The sequence below is a fragment of the Camelina sativa genome, chromosome 18 (genome assembly GCF_030686135.1).
Source record: "Camelina sativa cultivar CO46 ecotype springtype chromosome 18, ASM3068613v1".
NCBI lineage: Eukaryota > Viridiplantae > Streptophyta > Magnoliopsida > Brassicales > Brassicaceae > Camelina > Camelina sativa.
The window spans coordinates 15104584-15117376 of NC_141897.1; the positions used below are offsets into that span (position 1 = coordinate 15104584).

General features: G+C 38.3%; 1 protein-coding gene and 3 pseudogenes across 4 annotated transcripts; 1 reads left to right on the forward strand and 3 right to left on the reverse strand.

Moving 5' to 3' along the window:
• Positions 1 to 1145: 1145 nt before the first annotated feature.
• On the forward strand, positions 1146 to 2405 carry LOC104763385 (putative long-chain-alcohol O-fatty-acyltransferase 5 pseudogene; annotated as a pseudogene). Its single transcript, XR_015589354.1, has one exon. The product of XR_015589354.1 is annotated as a putative long-chain-alcohol O-fatty-acyltransferase 5 pseudogene (transcript).
• Positions 2321 to 4343, reverse strand: LOC104761194 (alkane hydroxylase MAH1 pseudogene; annotated as a pseudogene). The gene has a single exon (XR_015589353.1). The product of XR_015589353.1 is annotated as an alkane hydroxylase MAH1 pseudogene (transcript).
• A 1037-nt stretch (positions 4344 to 5380) lies between these two features.
• LOC147922930 (transcription factor TCP19 pseudogene) lies at positions 5381 to 6458 on the reverse strand (annotated as a pseudogene). Its single transcript, XR_015589355.1, has one exon. The product of XR_015589355.1 is annotated as a transcription factor TCP19 pseudogene (transcript).
• On the reverse strand, positions 5381 to 8837 carry LOC104761197 (molybdenum cofactor sulfurase-like). The gene is made up of 2 exons (XM_010484235.3): positions 6707 to 8837; positions 5381 to 6498 (listed from the first exon to the last, which is right to left on the reverse strand). The coding sequence occupies exon 1, from the start codon at positions 8650 to 8652 to the stop codon at positions 6949 to 6951; it is 1704 nt and encodes a 567-aa protein (XP_010482537.2). The 5' UTR covers positions 8653 to 8837; the 3' UTR covers positions 5381 to 6498; positions 6707 to 6948.
• Positions 8838 to 12793: the final 3956 nt, after the last annotated feature.

The following is a 12793-nucleotide window of genomic DNA, read 5'->3' on the forward strand; positions in this document are numbered from 1 at the left end:
TGTGAGTCCTTATTTTTTATTAAGAAGAGTTAATCTTTACTTTAATAATTTTAAGCACACTTAACTTAAAAGTTAAAATAGAAAACATAAAATTGGTTTTAGATATATAGGTAAATAGCCAAAAGTTAAACAAGGTACCGTTTAAGTTTCGATATACTAAATCTACACTAAACTTCAAAACCCCATTAATCAAAAATAAAAGCTTAAGCATATAATAAACCCCCATTACAAGCTAAAATTTAAGGTTGATCACACTTAGTCTCCTTATTAAATTACTCGTAGGCTATATGGTTTCGAAATAGAACTTAAAACAAACATAATTATTGGTTGGCTTGTAATAAGATTTTCCAAAAAGAATAGTATAAATTTGTTTCAGTCTTTGTGAGTTTGTTTGGTAATATGCATATTTTTAACCAAGTTGTGATGGGTTAGTGACTTCCGTTTAAGTTGTGAAGTCTCCTTATCAAGAATCAATTTCCATGTCTTAGGAAAACCATCTACATTTTGCAATTTGAGTGTACGTCTTTAATATAATATAAGAAAATCCACATTTTTATAGACCTTAAAATTTAAAAATTAGTTTAACTTTCTTCCTAAATTTTCCCATATTTTGAAATATTTTATCTTACGAGTTACGTCTATGAGCTATCCAATTAGTTTGAAATATTGAACTGTGTGCAGGCACTATCTTAATAATTTGAGTTTGTACCAATTAGCAACTACAAACCACACAAATGGATGAGACGAACTTTGTGGACGATTTCTACAGGTTTCTATAAACTTGGAATCAATACTTTCTTGGCTTGTTTCACCATGCACCCTGTAATTCCACTAAGGACACTCTCTTCTTCCTCATGCGGTTACAGAAACATTGAGACACATGATTGTTGACGGCCGGCAATTTCAACATTTGACAGTTCGACACCATTACCACACAGTTAGACGTAGCATTACTACTACATGTATGGTTGAGAATTATAGTATTTATGGTATATGTACAGATACTCATCGATGGAGACAAATTCTTGTTATTTATTTTGTATGGTTGAGAAATCACAACGTTTAACTCAAGACAGCAAGGACGTTACTCGATATTAAAAAAAAACTTCTTTATATTTAGTTCAATTCCTACCTACTTTATGTGCTCGATGTAATCTCTTCTTCAAATATTTAACTTTAGGTGATTGCTAGTAAAAAAATGACATTAAACAAAATCAGCCAAGTCACTACTTAAGATATTGCCCAAAGCTCAACAGCAAACCACAAAAGATCTGAGAGATGGAGGAAGAACTCAAGAACTTGATCAAAGTCTTGGTTTTTACAATCATCTCCGTATCTTACTGTTACTATTTGCCACCTAGAATCAAATCAGGACTTCCTCGGTTCCTCTCTGTTTCCCCCATCCTTGCTCTGTTTCTTGTTCTTCCTCTGTTTTTCTCCACTGTGCATCTCTCTTTCATCACAGCATTTTTCCTCACATGGCTCGCAAATTTCAAACTCATCCTCTTCTCCTTTGACAAAGGTCCTCTAGTCCCAGTTCCCGCAAGTCTCTCTCGGTTCCTCTGCTTTACTTGCTTTCCAATCAAAACCCAACAAAACCCTAACCCTCAAACTCATTCGCCCGTATTGGCTTTCGCCGTTAAAGTTGCTATCTTTGGTGTGTTATTACATTTGTATGATTACAAAAAAACTCTGCCTCCGGTTCTGCTATTAGGACTCTATTTTTTACATATGTACCTAGAGATTGAGATTATTCTTACGTTACTCAAAGTTTTTGTTTCTATCTCTCTTGGGTGCGACCTGGAGCCACAGTCTAATAAACCATACTTAGCCACATCTCTTCAAGACTTCTGGGGGCGACGATGGAATACTATTGTGCCAACGATTCTCAAACCAGCCGTTTACAAACCAATGCGGCAAGTCTCTGAACGGCGAATGAGCTCCGATTGGGCTCTGTACTCTGGGATCTTGGTGACGTTCACCGTCTCTGGTTTGGTCCACGACTTTCTCTTCTTCTATTTAACTCGTGAGATGCCCACGGGAGAAGTTACTCTGTTCTTCATGTTACAAGGCGCTTGCCTTGCGGCGGAATTGGCTGTGAAGAAGAAGACGACGGTGACGCAGCGGTGGCAGTTGAGTCCGGTAGTTTCAAGGATACTCACAGTGGGGTTTGTGTTCCTGACTGGTTCGTGGTTGATGATACCTCAGCTTGCTAGGAGCGGCGTGGTGGAGAAATACATCAACGAGGGTTTGTTTTTAGTTAGTTTCTTGAAGCACAAGTTTATCTAGTCTCTTGGAGATATTTGAAACAAGTTACTTGTTGAAATCTTAAAACATGATCGGACAGTCTCGTTCATTACCAAAATGTTTGACAGAAACATAAAGATTAAACTGTTCTTCCCAAATCTTTTACACATCTTTTTTCTAAATCAGTGGTCAAACTGACATACTATAAATAAATAAAAACAAGAAGTAACAGTTAAGTTTCTTAAGTCCGAATTGGTTTAAGAAATATAGGTAAAAACCCCGAAATGGTAAACAAGTCACTACTGAAGTTTTTTTTTTTTTTGACCAACTAAGATTTCTTTAGCGACGTGGGAGAAACACAACATAATTATTTCACTAATATTAACCTGAACATCTCTTGTTAATTGTAACCTTAAATCCATGCTTCATTCTAAGAATTAAACTAGTATCCGGTTCAAACTTCTGCCCTGTGGCAACCTTAATGTCATAGTTTTGTAATATCTCCACCGCCACATTCTTCATTAGAATCATAGCTAATTGCTTACCCAAGCATATTCTTGGGCCAGCATTGAAAGCTAAGAACTTGAAGGCAGGTATATGTCTCAACTCTCCGGTCTCCGAAATCCATCTCTCTGGCTTGAAGTCTAAGGCATCTTCTCCCCATACAGCTCTCATCCTACCAACCCCATAAATGAAGATCAAAATGTTTGAGTTTGCTTCGACTTTATGTCCACTTGGAAGCACATCTGATTCTAGAGGAGACACACGCTCGAGAGGGACCGGTGGGTAAAGCCTCATTGTCTCACACAATGCGGCATGTAGATACATTAACTTGTTTACGCACTCCATTGGATCATAAGATGGCGTCTCTTGGCAACTACTACTACTACTTCTTGGTAGAATCTTGTTAATCTCTTGGCGAATCTTAGTCATCGCTTTAGGGTTTTCAGACAAAAGCCAGAAGAACCAAGTGAGAGCAGAGGCAATGGTATCTCTCCCAGCTAGTATTAAAGCTAAGACATTGTCTCTAAGGAATTTATCATTGATAGGATCCAAGAGCTGGTACTTGGTTGTATCAAGCTTTATATGAGATGTCAAAAGATCTTCACTTTCTCCATCACAATGGTCATGATCAATCCCTTGTGATCTTTTTATCTCTTCTCTCCTGGCTGATATGTATTTTGCACACACTCTATCAAAAATGGCACCAGCTTCTGTCATCTTCTTCTCTATCCCGACTCCAGTCCATTTTTGCAGCTTCCACAAGAATCTAGGTTTAACATGCCTATACTTTATCCCTTCTACTATATCGTCTAGAGCTTTAGCCGACTCAACCTCTGGCATGTCAATGGAGAGAGATCTAGGATCATCACACCCAGTTACAGTAACTAGAGTTATATCAAACGTGAACCTCCGGAACACTTCTTGTAAATCTACGGTTGTGCCTTCCTCAGCGGTATGATTAAAAAATGGAACAAGCCCATCCTTGAGTTTACCTCTCATGGTACTCATTGACAATCTTTGAAATCCTTGATGGTTGATCATGACATGAGTAGCTTTCCTCAGATTCTTCCATGCCACCGAGTCCTTTGTGAGTAAAGCATATTCGAAGGCATCAAAGACTTCTTTGAAGTCAGAACCTTTAACAAAGTTGGAGAAGTTTGAGTTTACTATGTAGTGAATATTAGCTGGATCAGCTGTGAGCAGCATATCCATTCCAACGAACCACGGTCCCTTGAATAAAAATGTTAGCTCAGTGCTTTCAAAAAGCTCCACTGTGAAGTCATAGACACGGTGGAGCACCAAGACAAGACCCGGAATCATCCCAACAACCGGCCAGCTAATTATAAAGAACCGGTAAAGATGTTTCTTGAAGGGGAAGCAATGGAGGATGAGAAAGCAAATGATGGCTATGGAAACTCCAATTGAGCTTATTGAATCCATATGAGAAATGAAGGTTGATAAACAAAGATGAATCAATGTTGTGATGATGTCTTTGAGGGAAGAGGAAACAAAAAGATAATTTATAGACAAACTAGAAATATTATATGTTTGTTACAGCTGTGAGTTATCCAATTATTTTCAAATATTGAATTGCATGCAAGGAAGTCAGACACTATCATCATAATAAGTGCAGTTTTGTACCAATTAGCAATTACTAACCACAAATGGATGAGATGAAACTTTTAAAGATCGCTGGTAGCGTCTCAGTCAGTCACTGCAATTTAGGAGAAGAGATAGGCTCAACCTTATCCGAAAGATTCTGAGGTTTAATTCCATATGCTATAAATTAGAAAAGAACAACAAAAACAGACACAGAGTTATTTTTATAAGTGTATACACAGATTTGTAATAAGTTAAAAATTTTATACAAAAATATTGATTGCAAGATTTATCTTTTATTAAGTATATACATTGGGATGTAGAGTAGAATGAGGTAGAGTTGATACATGTTTGTGTGCCACAAACCATTAATAGAAACCTAGAATTAAATGGTTTTCTTAGATCTTTTAGATATGAGCTCTCATTTTCAAATTTATTCTTTATTCAGTTCAATTCCCACCTACTCCATGTTCATGTACTCAATGTTATTGTTATATCTTCTTGAAATAGTTAAGGTGGTCATTGCTAATAAAAGACATTAAAAAATCAGCTCGGTTACTGCCCAAAAACTAAGTAATAAACACATAAAAGATCTGAGAGAGATGGAGGACGAACTCAAGAGTTTGATCAAAGTCTTTGGTTTTTACAATCATTTCCATATCTTATTGTTACTATTTGCCACCTAGAATCAAATCAGGACTTCCTCGGTTTCTCTCTTTCCCCCATCTCTGTTTCTTGTTCTTCCTCTGTTGTTCTCCATTGTGCATCTCTCTTTCACTACATCAGTTTTCACATGGCTCGCCAATTTTAAACTCATCCTCTTCTCTTTTGATAAAGGTCCTCTAATCCCAGTCCCCACAAATCTCTACCGGTTCCGCTGCTTTACTTGCTTCCCAATCAAAGCCCAGCAAAACCCTAAGCCTCAGACTCATATGCCCATATTGGCTTTCGCCGTTAAAGTTGCTATCATTAAGTTTATTTAGTCTCTTATATGTCATTTCATTATTTTTGTTGGAATCTTAAAAAAATATGATAGGACAGTCTCATATCATTCATTACCAAAATGTTTTGATTTGATAGAAACATAAAGATTGAATTGTTCTTCCTTACACATCTTAATCCTAAATCAGAGATCAAATTGACCTTTAAAAACAAGAACGACCAGTTAAGTTTCCCTAAGTCTTGTTGTGACATGACGATGATGGAGACGAGTTCCCTGAGCCACCCAAAAACTGAAGCTCTTTCTTATCATAAATCTCCAACGAAAAATCCCTCAGCGATTGTGCTGCACCGCCTTCTCCACCGCTTGTTTCCATGTGTGGTTCGGCGACGAGAGAAGCGTCTGAGACGTAGCTAGACACCGGTGTAGTACCAAGGTTCAGAAACGGTGCTGTAGCAACGGTAGGTATAGCCCACATTTGGCCCATTTGATTCGGATCACTAGTAACAAACGCAGTACCCATACCAATACCCATACCCATAGGCCAAAACGGCACTAAACCCTGCGTATTAACGTTCATAATATTAACACCGTAATTTGACGCCGTGATCGGAGCTAACCCAGAAGTAACGGAGCTATGACAGCTGTCGTGTTCGTTAACGTTGACGAAGTCGTTCGTACAGTTTCTCTTCCTCCGTTTCATTAGGTCACCGTCGTCGTCATTTGGAGAGGTCGTAGGAATTTTCAAAGTCCCGTTAACCGAAACAGCAATAGCCGGTACAGTACCGGTTCCGGTAGCTTCAATTATCGCCGGTTCAGATCGTTCCAATAACCAGCATATGGTTTCACCGTCTGATTTGTGACCGAGCTCACGGGTCAACTGAAAGATCCGAGCAGCGCAACCCGCAGGCATTCGGATCCTCCGACCTCGTCCTTCTACTTTCGTGTGACGGTCTTTAGTCGGTAATCTCTTCTTCTTCGGAGCCGGTTCGAGCGAGTTAGACATCATCATCGTCGTCGACGGCTGCAAAAACCGGACTTGTTCTTTCTTCATGAGTAAACCCGGGTTGGTTTTCGGATCCGGGTCAAACAGATTGGTCATTGTTACTACTTGGTCAACATTTTCGTCAATCTCTCGTATCGCTTTGCCTTCTCGATTCGACTCCATTTACCTCCAAAATTAGCCAAAATTTTGATTTTTTTTTTTTCTGTAAAGAAGAGAAATTTAATTCAAATTTGTTATTTTTTACAGGAAAAATGTTATCTTTCAATTTGACAGACGAACCAAACCTTAAAAAGTTTGAATTTTTTAGGCAAATTAAAGAACAGTGACAAAATAAAAGGGGGAAAAGCAAAAAAAAAAAAAGAGTGAAGAAAAACTAAAAAGGTATAAAAATCAAAAAGTTCACAGCTCACCTTATCCTCTCCAAGAACCCTACAAAAATGGAAGAAGGCCCCCTCAAAGATCATCGTTTAATTCTTATATACTCCCATATCAAATCAACGGTGTAGATCACATCTTAGCTACTGAACCAATTTGGGCCTGATAATGGGCCTTGACATTCGACTACATCACTCTCGCACTCTGACCTTGATAACCGAACTACGTTTTATTGATAGTTGAACCGGTTTATTAACCAACCCAAACCGAGCCGAAACTAGACAATTTCACGGTTCTTGTGTTCATAAACATGAACACCACATCTCCCACTCTCTTTATCTACAAACTCCGAATCCAAAAACCGAGCAACAAATATCCAAAGCTTATAAACATCTTCAAAATTCGCAAGAAACCCTAACGCGGCAGTGAGAACAGAGATCCCCTGTTCGTCGGCGTCTCTGTTTCTTCTCTTCTCTTTCACTCCTTCGTATTCCTCTTCGAACATGATGTTCTTCAAGAAACCTTTTCCGAGTGAGATATTGCTGCAATCAGCTAGCTTCTGCACGATGAACGGTTCGATTTTTTCTCCCTTTTGGTTGAATAGATTGAACGCAACCGCTGGTCCTCGATTGAAATTAACTTTTGGACCGTAGATTTTAACGAGACGGCTAGTTGTCGAATGTTTGAGTTTGTACAGAGCACTTACCAACCAGTTGATCAAGCATCTTGATCTGTTCCCTGTTGCTACCAACCCTAGTGAGTCCACATGATCTAGGCCTTTGTATTCGACACTAGAACTAAAGCTATATGTCTCTTCAGATTCTGTGTCTTCTGTCCGGTTGATTTCCAACGCGTGTAGTGAAATCGGATTGTTGGTAGGTACGAGGTTAACCATACCTGATCCAGTGGAAGATTCAAGAATCGGAATGGTGGTTTTCTTGACAAACAAGCAACCGAATCCGGAAGGGTTTTCTCCAAAAACCTTGTAGAACGAGCACACCATGAAATCGGGGTTATATATCGAAAGACCGAAGCTATCCATATCCTTAGGTCCTAAACCGCAAGCATCGATCATTACATGCCACCCGTTTTCTTGTGCCACACTCATCCATAGATACGGATATCTAGATCCTGTAACCCTAGAATGAAGCGGAAAGACGAAAACACCTTTCTTCTTCTTCTTGCTTCCGTTTTTTCCAGCAGTAACCATCTTCCTTAGCTTGGATGAACAGATCTTGAGTCTTGGCCATGAGAATTCAGCTGCAGCTACTTTGGCTCCACGTTTCTCAGAGACTCTGTTTATTTCGTTCACTGCCTCGCTCTCGTAGTCGTAAACCGTCAAAAGCTTTCGTTTTGAGTTAAACGGGTAAGACTCTGCGACGAGTCTGAAAGCTGAAGTTCTATTGGCGGTATAGACCATTGAGTAGTCTTCCTCGGAGATTTTGAGAAACCCCATGATTCTTCTCTTCATCGAGTACTCAAACTCTGTTTCTTGACCTCCATCGTTGAGAAGCTTCTCCTTGAGGTTACCGATCTTGGGAGAAACACTGAAGAAAGGACTTTCAGACAAGGAAGAAGAGATCTGGTAAGTGGAAGGGTCGTAGTTGAGTAACTGAGAGTAAGAGTATAAACCAATTCCTATGTAATCAAGACACGTGTAATGTGATAAACCCAAGTGAAAGTAATGGTCGGATCTGATACGGTCGATCTTGTAAGTGTCGGTGTAATTGGGGTAAGCTTGGATGAAATCGGAGAAGGATTCGTGAAGAGAAGGGAGAGAATTTGGATCGGCGAATTGAGTGTCCGGGAAGATGGTGGAGACGGTGGTTTGAGCGAAATCACGGCGGAGAGTGGCGGAAGTGACGGTGGGAGTTGAATCTGACGGATGCTCGGAAGTGGTGGCACCGTGAAACGGTGAGGATGAGAAGCAGCCGTGAAGGCAGTTTGGTGGTGGTGAATCTCCGCGACATGGTTGGTGCATTTGTTTCTCTTTTTTTTTTTTGGGTACCAAAGATTTATGTGTTTTTGTGATGTCAAGTGTTTAGTCTAGCTTGTGTTAAATACACTAAAGTCTAAAGTTTTTAAAGGTAGTGCTAGTGCACCTAAGACAAAAGCGTGTTTCTCTTGTCTTTTCCCATGTATGATATGATGAAGATATATATGTTTTCTCTATTTTTAAATTTTTAGTTGAAAATAAGAAAAGATTTAAGTACATTCGAAAATGCCAAAATTTATATAAAATTTTTATAGTTTATATCAGTGGAATGGTTTGATGGATGGTTTTGTCTCCCTATAAAATCTAATATATGTGAGAACAAGAAAAGCAGAAGCAAATTCGCATGAGAGTAATGATTATTATCGAGAAGAGACTGAAAAGTGTAACACTTTGTTACGAGTTTTCTTTCTTTAGAACGCGTTGATTTTAGTGGTCAAGAAAGTGTTATCTTCTTTACTTTTGTTTCCTTAGCTATTTTACAATGCTTACATGCTAAGATATACCACTATGCCCATTTCTTAGTAAACGAAATCAGCCAATATGTTCTACCCAAAAAAAATAAAAAGCAAATATGTTCTCAAGTCTTGTCTTGTTAATGAAAAAAGGCGGAACATATATATAACTATACTAATTTGTTTAGTCATTTAGTGAGTACGATAAACTCTAATTTCCTAATATCGGAATCAGTTATATATAAACTTACAAAATATAAAAATAGCTATACACAAAACAAAAAAATAGCACTAGATAACCATTTTTTTTTTTGTTGCAAAATTCACATATGATATTCAAACTTCTATTGTTTTAACTTATAAGTTTATAACGTTATCATTTGTGTAAAACTTCGTCCCCAAATTCTTTTTTAAAACTTTGTTTATACTACTATTTGTTAGTGTAGAAAAGACAAAAGACACACAATTTTTAACGAGGTTTAGCAAATGTCTACGTTCTCAAACTTTGTTGGTAATATTTCTTGAGCACAATTACAGTTAGTGCTCAATATTGGACTTACATAAACCTAAGATTTTTTTTAGCTTGTTCCCAATCTATTCCTAACCCACTAAGAGATCTCTAAGATCAACAATACTGATCTACACCAGGACTCTCACTTAGAAACAAAAACCCTCACCCTTTTCCCCCAAAGATGCCAAAAGGCTTACAAGGTTTTTCCTCTTTTTTTCACGTTCTGAAGAGATAAGTTTCTAAGTCCTAGACCCTCTATATTTAAGGGATTTCTTGCCTCTCCCAAGGCTAACAACTTTCCTAAAATCAAGAGGAAATATTCCATTTAATTTTATTCTTTGTTAAACGAATATTTCCTTTTTCCATTAAATCTTCTAAATATCTTCAAGCTTCCTTTTTCATCGTGCTTTACCTCCAAGTAATATCCCAAAATGTGCCTTAAGTATATCTTCATAAATCTTCAAAACCAAGACATACAAACAAAATCAACAGGCCTCTGATGTTCTTTTATCAGACAGACGCTTGTGCATACATCAGACGCCTGTGCCGAGACATAAGCTTGTGCAGACATATTTTGTATAGCTTCCTGAACTTCATCTTCAACTTGAGCTTGCCCACATACACTTAAATTCTCCCCCTTTTTTACTGAGTTTTATAACTCAAGCACAACACTTCATGATTCTTGGAAATCCATAACACAACCTCTTGAAGACTCCCCCATAATCAAACAACATCTTGGAAACTCCCCATAAACAAAAATCATATTCTTCTTACACCATCTCCCCCTGCTTGAGTGGTAAAACTCATTAAAAAAACATTAAGAGCTCAAGTTTACCTTGACAAAGCATCCTTGACAAAGCATCCTAAAATATCAACCATCAGCACAAGACTTTGATCAGTCGTCAAACAGACAATTGTCTTTCTTCTTATTATCTGGTCTGTGAGACGACATCCTTTGGCTCAACATCTCGGTCTCCAACGTTTTCTCCATTGGCCTGAATCTTGGAATTTCTCATACACATGTCTTAGATGTCGTCTCTTGCTTTGAACACCTCTCTGATTCCTTGAGTAGCCACTGTCAGAATACAAATGTCTGTCCCTTGATGCATGATTTGTGTAGTCTTCAAGACGATATAAATCATGCTTCTTGATCCAAATTTGATTGAATCTTTGACCCTCTTTGTAAAATTTCTTCCTTCTCATGACTTGTGTTACCCTCTTCAAGAACTTGTAACACTGAGCTTTGGTATGACCAGATTTCCTACAATACCAACAACCAATCACTCTTCTCTTAAAGTTGTTGTGTACAGACGCCTGCCAAGATTTCAGTCGGTTGTCACTAGTCTCCTTGCTGACAGACACGTTTCGGACCTTTGACGGAGATATACAGAGACTTGAATCTACAACTTTTGAAGCCAAGGTTTCTCCTTTAACAAACTGAGTAGTTGCACCAGAATCACTTCCATGGTAACCCAAACCCCATCTGACATTACATGTTCTACCAGTTGTCAGAATCTTGCCAAGATCCTTTGTTCCTCTGCTCAACATCTTGATGCTTCTTAACTGATCTTCTAAACGTTTATCTAAATCACAAGACTTTACTTTCTCCAGAGCTAGATCTTCTTCCAGATTTGAAATTTTGCTTAACAAATCATTTTTCTCTGTGACAAGCCTCTGATTTTCCTTTTCCCTTTGTATCAGATCTTTCCTCAAAGTGTTGATTTGATCATTCAACAACAATTTAAGTTCTTCTTTTGCTGGCTCAGAGTCCTGATATGTACAACAAATTGTTCCATTATCAGACTTCAGTTCCAACTTATTAGCAGCAAGTTTCGTTGAGCAACAAAGGGCAACAAACTTTGACTTGTTTGTTTGAGGTTTTTGTGTGTTTTTCTTCCTTTTTGGCGAATGTAGACTCTTGAACCCTTTCTTCCTCACTGAAGGACAATCTGATTTAAAATGACCAAAGCCCTGACAATCATGACACTTAACCTTATTCCTTTTCTGTTCTCCTATGATCTTCAAACTCTTGCGTCCTTTATGCACCACAAAACTCTTAAATTCTCCTGTTTTACTAGCCACTGTGTTCTCTTCACTATCACAGACTGAGAAAACATCAATTCCTTGTGTGTTCTTACCTACATCAAACGATAAGTATTGCAACTCATAGTTTAGCAATCTACTTTTTACCTCCTAAAAAGACATATTGTTTATATCAAGAGCAACATCCATCGCAATTTTCACAGGATGATATCTATGAGCTAAACCCCTCCACAGTTTCTTGACCAACTTCCTGTTTTTGTAATTCTTTCCAAGAGCTCTAGCTTCATTCGCAATAGCATAAATTCTACCACTAAAAGCAGTAATGTTCTCGAACTCATACATCCTTAGGTTCTCAAACTCAGAAGCAAGAATATCTAACCTTGTGCGTTTCACACTTGTTGTACCTTCAAAGATAGTTTGCAGAATCTCCCAAGCCTCTTTAGCAGATGTACAACCTTGAATCAATGAGAACTGATCCCTGCGAACGCCACCAAATATTGCTGAAAGTGCCAGAGAATTCAATCTGGACAAAGCTTTGTCAGATTTTGACCACTCTGTGTTGGGTTTTGGAACAACCACCTGATTTCCGCCAGAATCAACAACAGTCTGTTTCGGTGACTCCCATCCAAGTTTGACTGCTGTCCATGCATCTTCATGAATTCCTTTAATTTTATGCATCATCAACACCTTCCACATCCCATAATAATCTGGATCTAACACCAATAAGTCTTTTTCTATGAATAACATTGATTGTGCCTCCATGTTCTTCTTCCCAAGATCTTCACCGGTTTGTTGAGTCAGACTCTGCACAGATGCCTGCTCTGATACCACTTGTTAGTGTAGAAGAGACAAGAGACACACAATTTTTAACGAGGTTCAGCAAATGCCTACGTCCTCAAACTTTGTTGGTAATACTTCTTGAGCACAATTACAGTTAGTGCTCAATATTGGACTTACACAAACCTAAGATCTTTTCTTAGCTTGTTCCCAATCTATTCCCAACCCACTAAGAGATCCCTAAGATCAATAACACTGACCTACACCCAGGACTCTCACTTAAAAACAAAAACCCTCACCCTTTTCCCCCAAAGATGCCAAAAGGCTTACAAGGTTTTTCCTC